General features: G+C 35.6%; 1 protein-coding gene across 32 annotated transcripts in view; it reads right to left on the bottom strand.

The window, feature by feature from the left end:
• Positions 1-18,552, bottom strand: part of ABI3BP (ABI family member 3 binding protein) — a 245,285-nt gene that overhangs the window by 124,085 nt on the left and 102,648 nt on the right. For all 32 annotated transcript variants that reach the window (XM_077118544.1, XM_077118546.1, XM_077118548.1 and 29 more), the window contains exons 4-6: positions 15,185-15,317; positions 2,223-2,404; positions 1,618-1,673 (exon numbers count right to left, since the gene is read on the bottom strand). In XM_077118544.1, coding sequence (XP_076974659.1) covers positions 1,618-1,673; positions 2,223-2,404; positions 15,185-15,317 — 371 coding nt within the window. The remainder of the gene's footprint in view (positions 1-1,617; positions 1,674-2,222; positions 2,405-15,184; positions 15,318-18,552) is intronic.

The following is an 18,552-nucleotide window of genomic DNA, read 5'->3' as shown; positions in this document are numbered from 1 at the left end:
ATTTTCACAATAATATCAATTCAATTTAAACAAAAGTAACCTAAATTTCTACAAATTGGCAACAAAGTAGATTATAGTGCATTTAGATGGTGGGAAACACAGCAATTAAATTATTTTTATGAAGAGTGTTTAATGACATGAAATATGCCAATGCCATTTTTTTGTCTAAGTGAAACAATAAGATATAAAATTGTATATACTGTATGATTTCAATTTTGTAAAGAAAGCATGCTTAGAAAAAATTAAAATGTTGTGAAGTATATAATTTTGTTAATGCTTGTTTGGCAGTGTTGTAAGTAACACTTTTACCACTTTTATATGCTCTCAATCTTCTTTTCTCATTTTTGGATGCTCTAAATCTTTAAATATTGGGTAAACAGGGAAAAAAGCAAAATCTCAAAAAGTAAAGGAAAAAATAAAGCCTGGAAATTTACCTGCAATATTCTTCCTCATATTAAGATTTTAAATATATCTAGATACTTTCCTAGGCAATGATAGAAATCTGACAATAATCTTAACAGTTTATATACTTTTCTGCCAAATCAAACAGCATTTGCCTTATTAGGATTAATTTTAAGCCAGTTCTACTTTATCCAAGTCCCTTTTCTATCACTCAAAAAAGACTCATTCGTTTTATCCCAGCAAAAAAATATGTATTACTCTCTTTTTGGACAGGGCTACATGATCAATAGACTATTTCATGGACTATTTATTTAGACATTAAAATCTATCCCTCTACATATATCATGCATTCACTGAAAAGAGCAAAGATGCAAATAAAAGACAAATTCTGGCAGGACAACATCTTAACTGTAATACGTTTTCCTGACTGGATCCTTTCATTACCCAATAACCAAAATCAGCATCAAATTCCCCTTTTCTTACGTAAGTGCCTCCTCTGCTTGCTCAGTGACATAAAGCAATTTATAATTGCACTGGTGACTTTAAAATGCAGACATTTCTGTAATGGCTGTAACAATGGTTTAAGTTCATACTAGGAAGTACATAACCTATATGATATTTCCTGAGAACAGATTTTGAAAAGTGGAAGAGATCATGAGGGGCTGGGTTCCTGAAGTGAGAGAAAAAAGGGTGTGCAGATTGTGGGGAAGTACTTAGCACATAAAATATACAAACATGTAAACTGAATAAAGCCTGGGCATGTTAAAAAAACCAAGCCAGTTGTTTGTCATTTTAAAAAGGTGTGGTTCTTTCTGAGTAAAAAGCGATAGGAAATGGAGAGGAAAATTTTGAACTGTTGCAATGTATCTAGATGATGCTGCCAATTCACTTGAAATTTATGTTAAAAAAAAAAATCCAGAGGAGAGAAGATAAAACCATACCTACAAAGTTTAGAACACTGAAATGCTATAACTATACTGAATCTCAGAATTATAGAACTTCAAATAAATTATGATGATATAGATTTATATTTTCATCCCCTTTTTTAGAAAAAGAAACTAATTCCTAAAACATTAAGTATTTCACATAATGCACTATAACTGGTCTGTTAATCCCATTTTAGCACCTCATAATAGGACTATTTTCTTATTTCAGTAAGAATACAACACATATCCATAATTTAAAAAAAATTCTTGAAAATAAACTGGTACATACCACTGTGTGGACTTGGTCATAGGTACTTTGGATTTTCCCATTCACTTTATTTTTACCTGACGAAAGGAGGGAAATGGCATTTTAATTCTTCTTATTCTTAAATCAATTCTAACTAATTTTGTAAGGACAACTATGACTCCCCTGTCTCTTATTCGACGAGGCATGTTATTTTAATTCCCATCGCTTCAAATATTATTCCAGTGAAACTTGAATGATGGGTTAAGAGGAAGAAAGCCAAGGGCTTCCTAAAGTCATTTCTATCTCCACTTCCGCTGAGCCCAATTTTGCATTCTGAATGTTTGCACAAATGACCGTTTCTTTGGTTCATCTGACAGCCATAACCTTAGGCCTGGAATTTACTGAAGTGTACCACAATGGCCAATAACTCGCTATCAATGGAGTTATCAAATACCAGTTCATCACCTATTAAAAAAAATTCTTGTGCTAGTGATTCTGAAATATCAATCTTCTATGGCTTCTGTTTACTTTCATATTTTCCCAAACACTGGAGCATGGGAATTAACTCATTTCATATTATACAACTAATAAAATAATTGAGAATACTTACAGAAAGTTTACTGAAACAAATAGTTCCAGGTACTTACTTCCAACAACAGTCTTATGATTGAAAATCTTACTCCAAATTCCACCTTCTGCGTTGTCTTTCACTCCAAATTCATAAACTGTATTAGGCTTTAGATTTTCCACTATTGTTTCAGTGGCTGGACAGAGTTGAAAAATCCATTTCTTTTCCTTATCCTTTTCTCTATAGCGAATTGTATAATATCTGTTGAATGACCAAAATAGAATGCTATAATATCACAGGGAATTCAGAATGTTATTTCACAATTCTCAACACATCACAGACTTCCATCTACTCAGAAGACCATATTTAATATTGATTTCTGCTTAGATTTTTAACTTGCAGAGAAAATGTTTAAAATAGCTGTGTATACTCTAGTTTTTAATTTCTAATTGTGAGCTAGGGTCTATGTAGCTGCGCAGTAATGGTCTGTGGAATTCTAGACCTCTCAGCTCCATTATTTGCTACTTTGCAAAATAAAAGATGTAAAATACTAGACATTCATTTTGTATGGAGCAAAATTTAGGCATAATTTTATAAACATTGAATATTGTGGTTTCATATTATGGGAGGAAAGCCTTTAAACTCTGGAGAAGGCATATTAAAAATCACTTTGCTCAATTCTGTAAAAGAAGAGCTCAAAGATGCATGCAAGAGTCTGCATTTTAAGGGTAAAACTGTCTTATTTTTATAAAAATGAACCAAGACAAATAGCCAAGCTAAGGGTGCATAAGAAAAATCAAGCGAAGCTGATATAAAATCACAGTGATGTATCTGCTCTGGGCTTCACAATACTCAGATTTCATATGTGGCAAAGTAATAAGATTTCCCACCAGTACTTTTTTTTTTTTTTTTTGCACCTTTATTACATGCTAGCATTTACCTATTTTATTTCATTTAATTGTCACAAAAACATCTTTTTTGAGGTGGTAGAAATTATTCACTTCATTTTACAAATGTGAAAACTGAGTTTCAGAAAGATTGCTTAACCTGCCCTGTGTCACCCACTTAGTAGGTGATAGAGTTCAGAATTCAAAGAAAGGCTCATTTGGCTCTTAAGAGCCTCCCTAGGGGACAGCAGATTAGGAAAAGAGATTTCATTACTGCTGTACAGTCATGAGAATGAATGAACAAGATCTACAGGTATCAATATGGATAGATTTTATAAACGAAATGTTGAATAATTTAGAAAATTGCATAATGATGCATATAGTTTCATATCATTTACATAAATGTTAAAAAACACTCATGCACAATATGATACCACATGTTGTTCCTGGTATTGCAAAATTATAACAAGTACTGGAAGGATTCAACATTTATGAAAGTAGCTGAGCTTCTTCTGAGCAGTGGGATGGAGGGAGAGCAATATTAAATGGACTAAAATGCAGGTTAACTTCTTTTATTTAAGGTTATAAAAAGTCATTCATAGGCAGGCAATGGTGGCTCAGTGGCAGAGTTCTTGCCTGCCATGCCAGAGACCTGAGTTTGATTCCTGGTGCCTGCCCATGCAAAAAATAGACAAATAAATAAAATAAAGTCATTCATTTCTTCATGATACAAACATTTATTGAGCACACTTTAAGTGCCACAGTTCTTGGTGATACTTAAACAATCACCCAGAATCTCTGGAAAAGAGGGATAGGACAGGCTACATAATTTGCAGGACCCAGTGCAAAATGAAGACGTGGGACACCTTGCTTTAAAATTGCAATTTCAAGACGCTGACAGCAGAGCATTAAACCTTCAAAGTGTAGGGCCTGAGCTTAATAAGTGCAGAGAGAAGGAGGTTATTTCATTACTAGCCACAGACTAGTAATAATCAGCTTTCTTCTTTCTAATAAAAGTTGTGCAGGGGTCCAATCCCCCATTCCAAAAGAGCAGAAGCCAGAATGAGTGGAGGAGGCTGCTGCAACCAAAACACTAACTGCTTCTGGGAACAAATTTTATAGAAAACAAATCCCTTGTGTTCTGTGGTCAAATTACCAACAGTGATTTATGGAACACATTTCTTGACAAATATCCTGCATGAAATTACTGTTGTTGGGTTCCCTCTCCTCCCCCCACCCTGCATTTAGACAGGGTTACAGGACTTCAGAGCAATGCTGGAAAGCTAAAATCAGAACAGATGGGCCTTTGCAATTATGCACCCCTAGTATGGATACATTTCTGAGACCCTCAATTGTTGGCATGATTCAGGGGGCCCATTGCTAACAAAACTACCAAAAGCCAGATTCAAAGATTTCCAATAAACTTGATTCCATACCATCTTGTTATGAATAACATGGGGCAGAAATGCTCTGTTCTTTTTTAAAAACAGAAACTTGCCCATATGTTAAAACAAAACCCAGTCTGTAAATGCTTTCTATTTTGATCACAAGGCATTTACAATAGCCGCTCATATCAAGTTTTCCAGGAAAAATAACTGTGCAGGCAGTTAGCCCTTCTCTTCTTCAATCAGATTTATACTTATCAAAAGTGTCTTAACTGATGTATAATTTAAATACATTCTAAATTCTAAAGGAGATAGCAAATGAGACTACTTATCTATACTTAAGAGCAATGTAAGTTTTCCTTAACTTTAAAACAAAATGTAGGCCTTATGTTAATAAATAATGCTTTATAATCTAGCACACAAAGATGCTCCATAAATATTTGTGGAATAAATAGGATGGATATTTAGGTGCGCAGAGGGTCATCTTTAAATTAAAACATAATTACAGGGCGGGCCGCGGTGGCTCAGCGGGCGAGAGTGCTTGCCTGCAATGCCGGAGGACCCCGGTTCGATTCCCGGCCCCAGCCCATGTAAAAACAAAACAAACAAAATATAATAAAATAAGAAAGTGTTTAGGGATGTTTCCCTTTCTTCCTCCTTTCCTTCCTTCCTTCTCTGTCTTAAAAAAAAAAAAAAAAAAAAAAAAAAACATAATTACAGTAAAATGGCTAATTCAGCCACTAAATATACTGACTTAATCTATTAGGGCAACAATTATATTTTACAATATATTTCATTGTGTAAGGTTTTACTTACCAAAACATATCACTCTTATGTAAAGAAACAATACAAACTGAGGAAAAACACAATAAATGTCTACATTGTACATTTGCATAGAGCTTAAAATTTTTACTTATTCTTTTTAGTTTAGCTATATAATAAACTTTGCAAAAAACAAAGCAAGAATTATCACAAAAGATTCAGTGGTTCGTAGAGGACAGGAACTGCCACCTCTGATACTGGTAGTCCAACTTTAAATATTTGATGAAAGAATGAATAAAGAGCTCCCCCCCCCCCAAAAAAAAAGAATTATCACAAAAGAAAAAGAGAGGCCAAGAGCAGCCTACAGTCTGGTGATCAGTGACAGAGCCAGGGTAAATGCTGTTTATAATTTCTTAATTTAATACTTTTTATGCTGCATCAGACTTTTACCAAGGTGCTTGACATAAATAAGATAGAACAAAGTGGACAAAGTGACCCCAAATGGAAGATGAGTAAATGCAATCAGCCCTTAGTCTTATTTTTGCCTAATTGTAGATTCACCACAACATATAGTCAGTTTTACCATCATTGTTTGAGGACATCCAGGATCAAACACTGGTTTCACCTTGTTCTTTGGTTGATTAAATTTGGGCCCAAAGGCTTGGAGAGGAAACAGATCTATGTGGAATACATATAGTAGCATGTGAATGCCATCAGAAAAGATCCCTGGAAAGACTGGATTTTGAAGACAATAATACCTCACATTCTACTTAAATGGTAAGAAGCTGATGAGGTTAGTAGATGGGTCAGTTGCCATTATTCTATGCCTGTACCCCACTAATAGTCTCAATGCTGGCAATAGTTATTTTAACTTAAAAAAACAATACACCCCCCCCCCAAATGTATTGGAGAAGGTAGGTAGTAGCTTGGTTTGCAAACTAGTCAACTACAAATAACTCTGAGGGAGTCTCTTGAGTAAAAACTTGAGATCATTTCTCTTACTAAATACATATTCTGAAAACATAACAGACATTCTACTGTAGCAAAACACCTAAGAGAAGTAAAAACCCTATAAGCAAAATTTTGTGATGTGACCATGGATATATTATCAAAATAAATGTAGTCATTCCCCATCTAGCCTGGCTTGATATACATGGTTGATCATCTTTTGGGCTTTCTATGCTTTTCTTTGCAATGCTTTTATTTCTACATGATCAAATTTTACATTATTTCCTAAACCAACCATTTCACACATTTTTTACTCTCTTCACATCAAAGGATACTTCCGGACATCCTCTTTGGCAAGGTTTTGCTTCTTGCTTTACTGAAATCGTGACTGCAGATATAAATGCTGTTCCACCTTCTTCATCCCAAAGCGTCTCTCTCCCTACACACTCTTCTTGCCCCACTCCGATTGCACAGAAAGTATCTCTTATTCTCTCAGAAATAAGTCTCTTGGTCATTTTATTCCATTTCCATATTCCATCAGCTCTCCAACATTTCTCTTGATTCATCAAGGTTCTATCCCCATGTCTAAAAGTTGTTTAAAAAATTTCCATTTTACCAAAACAAAACCCAAACTGTCTTCTTAATCCTGCCACTATCTTTCAACACTTAGAATAAGAAGGTTACTAGAGAAAAGCTTCCTGGGATCAAATCCCGTGATTTAATCCTCCATTAATTTCATAGCCACCTTAAAAATATGTTCTGGTCTTCTCTCCCAAATCTGTTCTTTTTGTGACCCCCATTTCTGCCTACTTCAGATTCCCTTGAACAACTCCTTCCATCATGTTTGATCACTTGTCAAGTCCATTAAGTTCTTTCTATGTGATTACTCTTGTACTTGCTCTCTTCTCTGTTCCTAGAACAACTTTTCCAGTTGAGGCTTTCATTATTTTTGTACCCTCACAATAATTTTCAATCTGGTCAACTACTTTTAAGTTCCCCTTTCTTCATTTAACATTACCCACTCCTGGCTGATTGAAGCTAAAAGAGAGAAGTTTCTAGTGATTTTAGTGCTATCTGAAATGGAACAGTTGCCTGAAGGGGTAACTATAGTATAACATAATATATAATAATAATATTGAAAGCAACAAGAAGACTAGAAGCAGCACAGTACCATTTGTTGAGTTCATGGCATTGCAAACATTGCGTTAAGTATTTTGTGTGTATTTCATTCGATTCTAATAACGCTATGATATTACCCCCACTTTGCAGATGAGAAAAACCAAGACTTAAAGCATTTAAGTAACCTGGCCAAGGTGACTCAACTGATAATAAAGCAGAGTTTTGAACTCAGGTCATCTGACCAGAATATATACCTTTGGCCTTTATGCTGTCTTGCCTCTCCTGGAGATGTTCATCATAGATTCTGGATGGGAGATATGAGTGCAGAGGTCTGAGAGCTGAGTGGCCTACCTGGATGATTTAAGAGCTTTTCTTGATAACCCACTTGCTTATTCATTTTTATATTTATTGGAGCTAATACTGCAAAGCATGCGGCTAGGTTCTGTGTGAGATGGAAGAGTAATAACTTCAAGAATGAGCTCAACATATAGTGAGAGAGCCAGATGTGCACATGTGTGTAACTAAGGAAGACAGGATGGAAAGCAGAGAGTGCTGAGTGGAGGGCTGGGTATGGTGCTTTTGGTTTGAAGTTACCAAAGGGGAATACCACTATGTTGAAGTGATCAGGTTACATTTTAAATCCAATCCCAGTGGTGTGATTTAAGGCAGGGCATCCTACCAGGTCTAACGGAAGCAAACTCGGCCAGTTTTAAATCTCACTTTAGGAACATGACTCACAATATAGCCAGTGAGAGATTCTAAAACTCCATTTACCAGGCAGTGTGAAGCTGGTAGAGGTTCTTCAACAGGTGAATAAAGTTGAGTAGAGATAAAGAAAGCTATATTTATCTGAAGTGTACTTTTAATTTGAGATAACAAAAGGATGAATCACAGAAGAAAAAGAATGATGAGAAAGAAACAAGTCAGTTATATTTCTATAAAAGAATTGATAAGACCAGACTCCTTATGGGATATGGGTGCCAAGGAAAATAAAAATCAGAATTGAATTTTCAAGTTTTGGAAAAATGTAGTTAAAGTGATAGAAAAGGAGTTCCTCTAGTAGCACAGAAAATACAAATTTAGTTTGAGTTTGTGATATTGATCAATGTTTCTTGGTCATTTTAATGAAAATATTCCATAGTCAACTGAAAATACAGCCTTAGAATTTTTGTAATGGGTCAAGGTCAAGGGTTCAATATTGGGAGTTATCTGTGTCTGGAAGCTTCTTTTAAATGTAGAGTCTTGGGTTCTTGCTCAAGTCTACAGAATCTAAATTTTAACAAGTTCTCTCAGGTGACTTACATGCATATCAAAATTTGAAAAGTACTTCTCTACGCAGAGATGATTGTTGGAGACAGAACACAGGATCAATAAGGAGGATATATAGATGATATAAGAGATCCAAGAATAGAACATTATTCCATCTATTTAGGAGGTAGGACAAAAAGTAAGCAAGGAGAAAGAGGAATGATTAGTTAGGTGAGACGAAAACCTAAATAAAAATGCCAGAGAAAGAAAGAGCTCCAAGAGTGAAAAGAGCCAACAGAGTAAAAATCTCAGGATGAGATTTAGCAATTAATTGGTCACCAGCGACCACCACAAGAAGTTACAGTGGAATAGTACAAAAGGGATGGAAGTTAAGGAAAGGGGAAAAGGGCATAAGGACTGGTTGGGTGGTACGTAAGTCAAGAACTGGCAAGTAGATCACTCCGAGAAGTTTGGAAATTAAGAAAAGAGATTGAGGGCAGGCCATGGTGGCTCAGCAGACAAGAATGCTTGCCTGCCATGCCAGAGGACCTGGGTTCAATTCCCGGTGCCTGCCCATGTGAAAAAAAAGAAAAGAAAAGAAAAGAAAAAAGAACAGAGATTGAAAAGTAACTTGGAAGATAGAACAGGATCATAAAGTTTTGTTTTTGGGTAGGGAAATCTTGAGCATCTTTGCAAGCAGGAGGCACCCAACAGTGGCAATGAAAGGGTAAAGGATGTCAGAGAGAGGAGATCACAGGAGATGTGAAGGAAATGGGATCACGAGCACTGTCTGAAGTCAGAAATGTATTTCCTGGAAGGAAAGCAAAGAAGAGGGATAGAGAGAAAGATAAATTTGGGATTAAGAAAATGTAAGCTGACAGTGGATAGTCTAAACTTCCTTAAAACTGTGGAAGCCAGGATCGGCTGGAGTAGGGAAAGGGTATGGTGCCAGGATGCTGGTGCTTGGTTTTAGGATGAGGTGAGGGGTACCTGGATGGGAATCACTGGTGGAGACAAAGACATAGGTATTGGGTCTCTTCAAAGACAAGAACGATATAACTTAGTACCACATAAACTGTAGAAGAGGAAAAGTTAAAAATGACTAAGATCTCAAATTAGGGCAAACAGAAGAATCGTTCAAGATTTCAAGAGGAAATGTATAAGTTTGATTTTGACATGTTGAATTTAAGCTAATAGTGAGATATTCAATGAACATTTCACTGCTTATTCATTTATTCAGGAGATTTACTGAGGGTCTACTAAATACCAGACGCTGACCCCAGGACTGGAGAGACAATGGCGAGTAAGTTCTAGGCGGTTCTGCCCTCACAGAGCTTGAAGTTTACATGGCAAGACAAATAGGTAACAAAGTATTGGGCTTAATCAAATGAAAATTCACATTTATAGAAGAAATACATGCTTCTTAGAAACTTGACAGAAAAGAGGAAAAGAAAAAGGCAGAGTATGCTCTGGGCTGCCACAAAAAGAGTCCCTATCTGACATTAAGAGTAAATAAGTACAATATGAAAGTGTTAGAAAATGTGAAAATGATTTCCAAACAAATCATAAAGCTTTAATAAGTTGGCAAACAAGTGAGAATGAAAGCAATCTTGAAAGCTTTAACAAGTTGGAAACGTGGGAAGGAAAAGCTAAATTATAACTGGTGAAAGAAACTTTGTTTAAAAACATTTTATTCTTCATTCAGGCCAATTAGAAGAGTTCTTTTTTTTTTCCTTGCCTTGGAGAAGGCAGAGGGAGAATGGGAGTTCTTTTGACCTTGGGTATATTGCAGACAAATGTGTACATTATTCCTTTCAAAGCCCATTAAGAATAAAGTTGTAAGCATACCTCCTCTGCAATGAGAACTCAGAAGAAGATCTAAAACACAGGAGTTTTAAGGGCCCTACCTGGCCTTATGTGAGTAGGAATAGTAACAAGGCCACACAGGATAGAGTAGCTTTCCATTATACTTCCAAGCTTAAATGAACAAAACAAAAATGTAGAACTTTATTCCATAATAACTTTGAAATAGAACATGGTTTATATGAAGAAAAAATATGAAGAAAAAAGTTTTCTAATAAATTATTTACATCAGCATAAGATAAATGAGATTGTACAAACCCATATGAAGTGTTCTTTTATCAGCAGCTTTGCAGAGGGTGATAAATATTACAGCTCAATGGATTAAAATGAACACCCTTTGTTGTTCCAGTAGCAAGCCAAAGGCATGCAGATTCCAAGAGTTTTATAAGAAGATCTCCAGAAGAAACACTTCAGCTGTGTAAATCTTTCAGTTTTCAAGAAGTAATCACACCCCTTAGCTATTATTGCCTATTCTAACCTACTGGATTAGTCTAAATTCTAAACAACATCTGCATGATAGATTTTTCCAAGTCTGCATCTAATTACACTAATTTACAGTTCTGGTGGATTTATTTGGGTGCTAACAATGTCTCAAGTATTTCTGGATCTTTTAAATAAGGACTACTATTTTTTTTCAACCACCATAATGACTTTAAATGTTAGCCCTTCATTAACTGTATTAACTAGGGAGAAAAGAGGCATGGGTAACTAAAATCCCCAAGTAATCCAGACATTTCTTTTTAGCTATTATTGTTATGTCCTACCAGTTCCTTGTTTCTGTCTAGGATTCCTTGCTTTTCCTACTCATTCAGGCTTGAAAGTTTATAAGCATCTCGGGCACATTTTTATCGAATTTATCAAAGAACTTTTATCAAGGAGGAATTATTGATTTTGAATATTGTTACTTGATAAGTATGACTCCATGAAAGGAATGGAGTCAGCTTGTGTGTGAGGGAGCAAAAGTGAGGAGTGTGTGTGGGCTGAGTAGCTCGGGCCCTATATGTCCAATATCTGGGAAAAATCCTAACCCCACCAGGCCATCTGTTCCTCTACCTTCTCCATTGTCAATATCTCCTTATGCTGTCAATCAATGGAAATATCTAACAATACCCTCATGGAAGGGTCAATAAGACAAGTGAAATGTAATGAATGCTTGAAGCAATGAAGGAAATTATGTGCAAATTGTGCCTAATGAATTTGCCAGGTTACTGAACTTGTAGAAAAAGTAGTTTCAAGAAGTATGACCAGCAAGTTGAGTAACCATTAAAATCAGGCCACATTTCATTATAAGAGTACCACATTGTCTCTCTCTCTCTCTCTCCACCCCTTTTCTTTCTTAAATAAGGAACTGAAAATAGAATAAAAAAAATAAAAAAGAAAGCAATCAATAAATGTCTCTTTTTTCAGCATTTAGCACCCTGGACTAATTTAGCTAGATCACAAGAAAGCATGTTCTTTCATGAGTTTGTTTTATAAACAAAACACATTACAGGCTTAGTGGTGGGTGAAATATTTCCAATTCTGGAAACATCTTAAAATTATTTTGCAAAAATTTGGTTTTGGAAATATCTTCTACAAGTCTTTTTCCAAGTATATGTCCCTCCAAAATCATAGAGTTGTGAAGGAAAATTTAATTTTTTTCCTATTTTAGTCTAGATTTTCTGATCAAAATCATATGAAAGGTGCTTTTGAAAAGTTAAACATTTTTAAAGTTCTTTCTTTTTAGTTCAATTTAGACAAAAATAAATAAAACATTACAAAAGAAGTATAAAAATGGTCAAAATAATACCAAAAAAAAGCCTTCAATATCATTAGTACAAGGGAAATACATGTTAAAACTGCAACAAGATCCTATTATGCTAGCAAGGCTAAACTGAAAAATGCTGAAGACACCAAATGTTGGGGAGGATATGGAACAATGAGACCTTTCATATGTTGCTTGTAGGAATGTAAACAGAAGAGTTAGGCAGAAAACAGCTAAATGTACATCATTTTTTGTGACCCAGCAACTCTACTTCTAGATGTTTATCTAAGAGAAATTAAAATATATGTCCACAAAAAAGTCTTATAAAAAATGTTTATGGCCATGTGGTGGCTTGGCACTATGTACCTAAGAAAAACATGTTCTTAGATTAATCAATTCCTATGGGTGTCAAGCCATATAAATAGGAACTTTTGATGCGGTTACTTCAATTAAGGTATGACCCACAATGGGCCTTAATCAGGATGGGTCTTAATCCTATTACTGGAGCCCTTGATAAGCTAAATGAAATTCAGAACAGAGAGTGCAAGACACAGGAAGAAGCTGGAAATCAATGAAACCCAGAGAAAAACAGGAGAGGCCACCATGTGCATTTTCATATGACACAAAATGTCAAGGACCAGAGATCACTGGCAACCAGCTCCAGAATGCAACCGTCTTCTGGGAAAAAGCATTATCTGATGACACCTTGATTTTGGACTTCTCCTAGCCTCATAAATCATGAGTCAATAAATCCCTGTTTGTTTTAAGCTAACCCACTGCATGCTATTTTTTTTTTTTAGCAGCTAGGAAACTAAATCAGTTTTGGGGAATGGGGTGATGCTATTACAAATGCCCTAAAAAAAATTGGAAATGCTTTGGAATTATTTAATAGGCAGAGTCTAGAAGAACTGTGATGTGCTTGATAGAACAAGTCTAGATTGCTTTGAAGATACTGTTGGTAGATATATGAGTATTAAAAGTACTTCTGATGAAGGCTTAGAAGCAAAAGAAGAATGTGGCATTGAAAATTGGAGGAAAGGCCATCCTTGTTATAAAGTAGCAGAGAATTTGGCAAAATTATATTCTGATGCTAGATTAAAAGTGGAACTTGTAAGCAGTGACCTTGGATATTTAGCTGAAGAGATTTCTAAGCTAAGAGGGGAAAGTGCAGCCTAGTTTATCCTTGCAGCTAATGATGTAATGAGAGGGGAAAGGGATAAGTTGAGAAATGAATTCTTAAACAATGAAACCAGAAATTGGTGGTCTAGAAATTTCTGAACCTATCCAGATGGTGTGTATTAAGACTAGAGCCACAAGTGGGTCTACCAGGTTCCAGGAAGCGAGTCCCCAGAGAACAGGCCTCCATGTGAGGGTTTAACTGAACGTGGATCCAGTCAGCCATTTCAATGGAAGTCAGGATTAGAGACGTAGTTATGCAGAAGGATCTGTGAAAGGCTCAACTGTCTGATGGTTTGGACACCTGTGAACTGCTTGCAAATGACAAAACTTGTGAAATTTATGTGAATGCAACCACTACCAGCCTGGACTGAAAGAGACAGAGATGGGATGAACTGAAGGAAGAACTTCTACCTCTACTTCAGCCAGCCAGTTTCTCCTGGGGAATTCCTCAAAAGCCTTCCCTGGAGTTCCCAGTTTACGTCCTGCTTATGGAATTTGTACTTACCCATTCCCATAGTCACATGAGCCCATCCCTATAGTAAATCTCATAATATTCACATTATATATAATACATATTATATGCAGTCAGCTCTGTTTCCCTGGAGAACTTTGTCTAATTACCAGCCCAAAACAGGACATAGTGCATCCCCAGGAAAATAAATAAACTCTTGGAATATTTGCATATGGAATACTACTCAGGAATAAAAAAGGAATGATCTGTTAATACCCACAATGTCATAAATGAACCACAAGATATACTGAGTGAAAGAAAATAGACACAAAAGAACATACCACATGATCTCATTTATATGAAATTCTAGAACAGTCAAAATTAATCTATAATGATAGAAATGAAATCAGTGGTTCCTTCTGAAGGAGGGTGTTTTCTGTGATGATGAAAATGTTCAAGTTCTTGATGGAATGTAAGTTACACAGACATATGCATTTGTCATAAGTGGCCAGACTTTATACTTAAGATCTGTGTATTTTTCTTGGTGTAAATTATTCCTCAATAAAAATTCCATATTAAAAAAAAAGGAAAAGAAAAAAATCAAACATTTAAAAATCACTTTTGAGTATATGTAGGATAAAAGCCCCTTTAAGATAAAATGCCAGTGGTTTAAGATTTAAAAATTTGAATGCCTGCCCATATACGTATTTCTTAATTTTGAAGCTAATATGAGAAGGCAGTTGGGAATGACAAGTAAAAGGTGGAAAGGTTGATCTTTGATTGGAAAAGGATGCATCTTTGATATGACAATTGAAGTGCTTGAAGGAGTGGTTCTCAGAATGTCGTCCTGGAACCAGGCAGCACCTGCATCACCGTCTCTTGGGAATTTGTCAAAAATGCAAATGCTCAGGCCCCACTGTAGACCCACTGAATGAGAAACTCTGGGGCTGGAACCCAGCAACCTGTGGCTATCTTATAACCAGTATGGAATGTTTCAGCATCTAACACAATGCCTAGCACATAGAGGGTTCCAACATCTGTTAGATGGATGGATGAATGGTTGAATGGCAGTAGTTAAAAAATACAGAGTTTTCTTGTTTTTGTTCTTGCAAAGAAGATGGCAGCTCACAGCTTCTTTTTCAATGCTGAGCTTTTTTTCCACCTACATCTCTCCCTGTGTGGATCCCTCCATTTCTGAGCCAGTGATTCTCAAACTATGGCTGGCATCAGGATCACCTGGATGGCTTTAGCAAGTAGATGATAATTCCTTTAGGTCAATTCCATGACTTACAGTGTATCTTTGTTCCCTCTAACCTAGAAAAGACTGTACAGTTAATAATGATCTGAAAATGCTGATGCTCCTGAAATTTATAAGTTCTTCTAGAGCATATGCAGATACTATTAAAAGCAAGTCCTAATTTTCAGACAAATAAGATCTTCACTCTGGTTGGTTACCTGTCATTGGGACAGTGGCTGGGCAGCGTCCAGTCATGATGTGGGTTGATGAGGAAACCCCAGGACAGAAAGACTGAACTTGGCGTCAGACTGCCAACCACCAGCTGGAGAGGTTTGCGGGGACGTGATTTACCTATGGAAGTCAAGCATGGGTTAATACTTGTAGCATTTAGCATATTTTCGTTGTTTCAATAAAATGCATAAATATGACTGAACAAGATTATGGAATGTTTGAAATCATCCAATTCTTTTTCTTTTTACATAGCCCACAAACATCACTTATTTTTTGCCCATGAATTTAAGCATGACTCAAATGAAATGCCCTTTTCAGATTTATGTGTCTACGTATAAACTACATCTAACAATATCTAGTTTTTATTTTTTCATGCATCAAGGATGAGTTTGAAGGTCTTGGCTATGGTCAGTTAATGTTAGAATTATATATGATTATATATGTATAATATATTTATGTATTGCTATATGAATACACATTTCTGCCATAATCAGATATTATATACTACCAATACATAAATATATATATGTATGTGTGTGTGTGGTATGTGTATATATATGCACAACACATCTCTCACTTCATTTATTTTACAGATAAAAGTATACTTTTTCTTTTCCTGGAGCTGTGAAACTAGTGTGAAATAGTATCTAAAAGAGAAAAGAAATCTTACTATTTAGACTATGGATTACATCCTTTGTTTTTTACCTATTTGGAAATGTAAAATCCCTTGTCAAAATATTGTAATAAGCACATTCTTCATAGTGAGTACCTAGGAAAAGTTGTCCACATTATTAATATTTCTGAAAGAACTTAATATAGGAAGCACAGTTGTTCGGATGGAACTAATTGGATTTGGGCAACGCAAGAGCAATGCAGATGAACAACTCAGTTCTTTTCAAGTATTTAAGGGGCAGGCATTTGCAAATCTGAAAATATTTGAAACTGAAGAAATCAGATAACACAGTGACAAAGAGGAGGGAAGATTCTCAGCCATGGAAACCAATGTTGAACCGTAAAATAATCAAAGGAAAGTAAAAATCTAACAGGATGGTGGGTCACAGTGGCTTGGCAGACAGAGCTCTCACCTGTCATGCTGCAGACCCAGGTTCGATTCCCAGTATGTGCCCATGAAAGAAAAAACAAAAACCCTAACAGGAGACCTATTCAAACTGCAGAACTGATATAAAATATTCTTTATATCAATTTCCACTGGGTTCGTTTTTTTCATTTCATGTGACTGCATATGTTGCATTGTGTGAAAGTATTTGTGCTATTTTAATTTAATAGAGTGGGAACCGATAAGCAAAATTACTTTTATTAAGGTGGGTAGGAGAGTCCCCCTACATACAGTGGAGATTATCTTAACCAAAGGATGTTGAAAATTGTGCCAGGCTTGTTACTTCTGTTAGATTTAAGTCCTGTGAGGTGTTATGCCAGTCAGAAACCATCTGCGTCCAGAATATGCATAACCTATTAATAGCAAATTGCCTTGTTGTGACCTTGTTGAATATTTTAAGATCTTTGAAATAATTTAAGAGTATTTCTCTCTTCCTTGGTTGCAAACACATGTTTGCCCATCTCCATAAACTTTTCTAGATCCACCTATAATAGTGGCTCATTATGGTCAAGATTTTAATGGTTCAAATCTGGTCCCAAGGAGGCAGATTAGAATCCGGGGTGAAGGTAGGGGGTACAGGTAGTTTGAAAAACCCCTGAGGTGAGTCTGATAAGCCTCTTTCTACCCCTAAATTGATAGTTATTAACCTAATGCAACTATCTCATTTTACAGATGAATAGGTGAAACCCTGAGAAGTTTCAAGGGTGCTGCAGTCCATACAGAGAACAAGGTCAAGATTCAAATCCAGGCCTCCTGAATCTTAGTCTAAGTTTCTTTCTACTACAATTTTGGTTTAGCTCACAAATTGTGACGATAACACCACTTAGAGACAAAAAATACATTCTTTTTCCAAAGGAAAGGCTTATATGATCAAATGTTTATTTGAATGTTAATATAAAATGATTAAATAATTAAAAATTCTGTGGCAAATGCAAAAGTAAAATTAATGTATGCTAATCCATTAGTCATTGTATCATTCTTATTGCAGATTATAAAAACAAAAATGATATCCATTGCCTGAAAGGAAAGGTGGGGTGTTACATCCTGAGAAAGATGAAACAATTTCCTGAGCTGGTTGTCACAAAGTGATAAAAATTTCTCATGCCATTGTTGTAGAAGGCCTAAAATGAACTTATATAGTACCACTAAGGGAAAATAATGCTCCCAACTTTCCTTTCATGCTTTTATATTTCCATCACAATCTATTGCATTGAGAAATAGTTCAGTACTAAAAATTCAGATAAAGTGAGAAATCTATGGAATGCTTCGTGATTGTATTGTTCAATACTTTAAAATAAAGTCTTGAAATATTTAGAGTATATATATTTTAAAATATGGGCAACACTGCCTCACTAACAAGTTATAAGGTGTGACTGAAATTCCTTTGCAAGTTTTGGTTAATGTAATAGACCAGGAAAATGGATTTGTACTTTTTAAAATGCCTGATTATTCAATGTTTTTCTTAAAAGAAGCAGAAACCAGCAGTAGGAGGAGAGAGGATTGTGACAGATAATTTCTGTCTTGGGACTGATACATCTAGAATGCAGAATACATAACTGCAAAGGTCCCCTTTACCCAGGATATTTGGGCAGTGTTTCCTCTCTCCACCCTTTGCATCCTTTTAGATAAATATAGCAAACAAATATGAAGGTCCATTTTGTGTGTGTGACTTCCAGTGTACCGTAGAAGAAAATGTGACTAGGACAAAATTATTTGGCGAATTCTTGACCTTAGAAAAGAAAAAGAAAAGCAAGACTTTAAAATCAAATTCATCTACATAGTTATGAAGCTAAGCAGCTACAATACCAGACAGTAAAACTATTTTCACACCTCCTACTGGTTCCTCTGTGTAGCAATGTTCTAGTTATTTATCTAAGAAGAAATTTTAGTAGTAAAATTTGATAGGAGTTAAAATCTTCCCTTAGTCATGTAAAAATATTTCTATTTATTTATTCACTTGGCATCTATTTTGTTGTTCCAAGTCTTTCTATCCCTGGGAAGATGGGTGATGTTTTCTGTTGTTTTATGAAAGGAGTCCTTCCTTTATGTTGGACTGTTTAGAGGGGAGAGATAAGGAGTACATAAATCCTGAATTTCATTCTATTTAACACACATATAATATGAGCTATCCTTGAGCAAAGATCAGACTTAAAACTTTGCCCTAAATTGGGAAAGCACAAAAGCAGGTGTGAGTTCACACATAGCAAAATAGAGCTAGTCCAATAGGAGCTAACCCTG

The sequence above is a fragment of the Tamandua tetradactyla genome, chromosome 10 (assembly GCF_023851605.1).
Source record: "Tamandua tetradactyla isolate mTamTet1 chromosome 10, mTamTet1.pri, whole genome shotgun sequence".
Taxonomy (NCBI): domain Eukaryota; kingdom Metazoa; phylum Chordata; class Mammalia; order Pilosa; family Myrmecophagidae; genus Tamandua; species Tamandua tetradactyla.
The sequence above is the reverse complement of the archived record's forward strand: the minus strand, read 5'-3'. Positions and strand labels throughout refer to the sequence as shown.